At 39.3% G+C, this 4,469-nt stretch overlaps 1 protein-coding gene across 2 annotated transcripts in view; it reads left to right on the top strand.

Annotated features, from left to right (window-relative positions):
* wdr45b (WD repeat domain 45B) overlaps positions 1-4,469 on the top strand; it is a 58,783-nt gene that overhangs the window by 48,108 nt on the left and 6,206 nt on the right. For both annotated transcript variants that reach the window (XM_020608940.1, XM_020608939.1), the window contains one exon: positions 2,870-2,991. In XM_020608940.1, the coding sequence (XP_020464596.1) occupies positions 2,870-2,991 (122 nt within the window). The remainder of the gene's footprint in view (positions 1-2,869; positions 2,992-4,469) is intronic.

Genomic DNA, 4,469 nt, shown 5'->3' with positions numbered 1-4,469 from the left:
TGTTCCTCCACCTGCTCTCTGCTCTCACTACAGATCACAATGTCATCCGCAAACATCATTGTCCACGAAGATTCCTGTCGGACCTCACCTGTCAACCTGTCCTTCACCATAGCAAACAAGAAGGGACTCAAAGCCGATCCTTGATGTAGCCCCACCTCCACCTTGAACTCCTCTGTTTGACCTACAGCACATCTCACTACTGTCGTATTCCTCTCATCCATATCCTGAACTCCTCTGACGTACAGTACTTCTCTGCCACTCCTGACATCCTCATACAGTACCATAGCTCCTCTCTCAGTACTCTGTCGTACACTTTCTCTAAATCCACAAAGACACAATGCAGCTCCTTCTGACCATCTCTATACTTCTCCATTAACATTCTCAGAGCAAAAATTGCATCAGTCGTGCTCTTTCTGGGCATGAAGCCGTACTGCTGCTCACAGATATCCATTTCCTTTCTTAGCCTAGCTTCCACTACTCTTTCCCATAGCTTCATTGTGTGGCTCATCAACTTTATACCTCTGTAGTTGCTGCAACTCTGCACATCACCCTTGTTCTTAAAGATCAGCACTTCTCCTCCATTCCTCAGGCATCTTCACACTCTCTAAAATCCTGTTGAACAAACTACCAACCCTAACGTAATAAGAAAGAAAGTCACTTTCGGCTTTTCCTGTTTAGTCACACTTTTCAGATTTTTATTTGTAAAAAATCTTGAACACCATGTATCATTTTCCTTCCACTTCACAATTATGCTATGTTATGTGTTGGTCTATCACATAAAATCCCAATAAAATTCATTTAAGTTTGTGGTTGTAATGTGACAAAATGTGGGAAAAATTCAAGGGGTACAAATACTTTTGCAAGGCACTGTATATCTTTGTTGTTTGTATATATTTTCGGAAATTTTTACTTCTGCATACTTTCAGCCATTTCAGCTGTTAAAATGTTCAATCAATCAATCAATCAATCAATACTTCAGCATACGTTCAGCTAGAAACACCATTCAGGTATCAAAATGTTCCGCTTTTTCAGGACATGCGGGCATCTATTCAGAATTTTCCTAAACTTCACACTTTTTAAACTATTCAGCTTTATTTTGAAACTTTTGCCCCATTCAAATGAATGGGGAAATCCTACTTAAGCAAACTTTCAGCTATTTCATCTATCAAAATGTTCAGCTCTTCAAGGACATTCATGCTTTTCTTCAAATGTTTTCTAAACTTAATATTTTTAACATGTTTAGCTTTATTTTGAAAATCTTGCCCCATTCAAATGAATGAGGGAATTTTTACTTTTTCAGACATTGAAATGTTCAGCTCTTCGAGGACATTCATGCTTTTCTTCAAACATTTTCTAAACTTCGTACTTTTGAAATATTTAGCTTTATTTTGAAAATCTTGCCCCATTCAAATGAATGAGGGAATTTTTACTTTTTCAGACATTGAAATGTTCAGCTCTTCGAGGACATTCATGCTTTTCTTCAAACATTTTCTAAACTTCGTACTTTTGAAATATTTAGCTTTATTTTGAAAATCTTGCCCCATTCAAATGAATGGGGAAATTTTTACTTCTGCATACTTTCAGCTATTTCAGCTATTAAAATGTTCAGCTCTTCAAGGACATTTATGCTTCTATTCAGAAGTTTTCTAAACTAAATGTTCAACTTTTCAAGGACATTCATGCTTCTATTCAGAACATTTGAAAACTTCATACTTCTCAAATATTTAGTTTCATTTTGAAAATTTTGCCCCATTCAAATGAATGGGGAAATTTTTACTTCTGCATACTTTCAGCTATTTCAGCTATTAAAATGTTTAGCTCTTCATGGACATTCATGCTTCTTTTCAGAATGTTTCTAAACTTCATACTCCTAAGGTATTTAGTTTTATTTTGAAAATCTTGCCCCATTCAAGTGAATTGGAAAATTCTACTTCAGCATACTTTCAGCTAGCAAAACCATTCACATGTCAAAATGTTCAGCATTTTCAGGGCGATCTTGTAGCAGTCAGTATCCATACGCATTTTCTTCAGAAAATGCATTTATCTAGTTTATTATATTCATCATTATAATCAGTTATTATTATTATAATCATTATTGTCACTATTATTATTATAGAGGAAAACCTAACAAATTTCCCAAAAGCACTTGGCAACAGTCGGGAGGTAAAACCCCCTTTAACCGAAGAACCCTCTGACAGACCCGGCTGTTGGTGGGGGGCCTTTTAGCATGTGATGGGCAGTGCCTGGTGTTCGACAGCATGCCGGAGTTCTGGCTACAGAGTTGCATTTTTGTCTCATCAGACCAGAGGATCTTTTTCCTCAGGCTCTGAGTCCTTTAAGTGTGATTTACTCACATAGAAGGCAGGATATGACATAGTCAAATATTTAGTCAGAAACAACCAAGTCTCTTGCAATACAATAAATCTGTGTGACAATTCTGGCACCGGCTCTTAACATAAGTTCTTGAATCTCATCGTGTCTCGGGTTAGTTATGTTGTGTTGGTGTCTGTGTCACCATCAGATTTGTATTCTTCCAGTTTCACACTAGTCACATGATAGAATGTCATCAACATACCTGCTAGCTCAATGTGCATACTCTGGACTCTAAACTGCTGTTTTCTCACATGGGCTCACTCTGGCTCACTCAGACTTTACGCAAATTTTCTGCTAGAGATCTGCAGGAGAAAGTCAACTTAATGTCTGGGCCATCTGACTTGGACATTTGTGTTTTCATATATACTGTAACTTCTCCAGGTAATGTCTAGATAATTTCAGGGTTCCAGTGAATAGAGTTGTCTGAATAGAGCTGGTAAGTACAAGTGTTGGTAATGACTTCCTGTGTCCTGATTGTGTGTTCCTCTTTCTGCAGCTTGGCATCAGCCAGCTTTCTTCCTAAATACTTCAGCTCTAAGTGGAGCTTCTCCAAGTTCCAGGTCCCATCAGGCTCTCCCTGTGTGTGTGCCTTTGGAACAGAGCCCAATGCTGTCATAGGTGAGCTCACTGTGATGTGATCCTTTCTGGGATATGTGACCACCAGGTGTATAAACAGAACGGTGTAACCATCATATCACTCTTGCTTATTACAGACAGGGGGTGTCACAGGTGGCGTATGGTGTCACTCTGTGTAAGTTGGTCAACATTACTGAGAATATATTCATGGAATGTGTATCTGGAAGAAATTTAAAGTTTTTTTTTTTTTTTTTTTTTATCCTAAAATATGACAGAGAGCAAAAAGAGTATGGGACTCACATGAGGTGGGAGGGAATGTTAATGCTCATATGAGAAAATGTCAAAACAAAGACATTAATAGGATCATTTAACTTAAATGGCACTTTGTAACTGTACTACAGAGCGCACATTCGCTAGGTGGATAGATGGGAGTGGAGTCCAGGTCCCTCTCTGGTGTAGCCTGACCAGCGCTCCTGCCCGCTTCCCTCGACGGCGTTTTCTCCAGATCCTGTAGATTGCAGCTGTAGAATGTCCACACAGCATTCCTCATTCACAAAGATTGGCGAAAGATAGTTTGGTGTGGGTTGTCCAATGTTTAGCAATTCTGCTCTGGTGAAAGTAATCCAGGATGGGTTGCAAAAGACTGAGGAAACAAAGAAAAACAACACACACAAGAGAGCATGAGTACACAAGGCAGCCATAGTTGTTGGCGCCATCTTGATCATAGTATTTCTGCAACCTAGTATACTATGTTGTATTTCATAGTTTTACAACATAGTAGTACTGTCAGTAGTACTTATAATGAGGGTAGAAGTAGCTAGTTATTTCATCTGTAGCTATATCATCACTAACACTAAAGGTTCTGTGTGGGTGAAGGCAACTCTACAGGGTCATCAGGTGGGCACCCTCTCACTAACTGGTGTTTTGTTGAGTTGGGCCCATGACACAGAGAAGGCTCAATAGTGTGTTCCAGCATTCAAGAACCACCCCCCTCTTTGCCTGCATCCACACACCCAACAACTCTTCATCTATTCTCTTAATAATTCAGGCTAACGGTTACCAAACAGTCACTAGTACTAGCAAACATTTCAACTGCTATTCTAGCCACCAAACACTTCAAATAACTCACCAAACATTGCTCAAATAACTAGACAAATGTCTGCTTCCTTTTTGCTGTATCAGAATCCACCCAGTGTTGGCTTTCACTCCAACAAACCAGTCAAACTTCTAATGTGTCCTCATGTTAGCTTGCTCATGCAAACACCAGGAAGTAGGCCTCAAGCCTGCTGCATGTATCAAAGATTTTTGGTAAGCCTGCCCTCCTGTGTTAGTTTACTTCAGCTTAAAAGGCATAATCCACACATATGTTGCAGTTTACAGTTCAAAGTGCTTACCTGTCTTTTACCACATTCACACACCTTTCTTCTACTCCAGAGCCACCCACTGGACCTTGATTATCAGCTAGGTTCTTGAGTGCCTGTCTTAGACTCTGCCCTTATACAGTATTGTTCAAAATAATA

This window comes from Monopterus albus, unplaced genomic scaffold (assembly GCF_001952655.1).
Source record: "Monopterus albus unplaced genomic scaffold, M_albus_1.0 scaffold96.1, whole genome shotgun sequence".
In the NCBI taxonomy this organism is placed as follows: Eukaryota; Metazoa; Chordata; class Actinopteri; order Synbranchiformes; family Synbranchidae; genus Monopterus; species Monopterus albus.
This window is presented reverse-complemented; position numbering and strand designations above follow the sequence as displayed.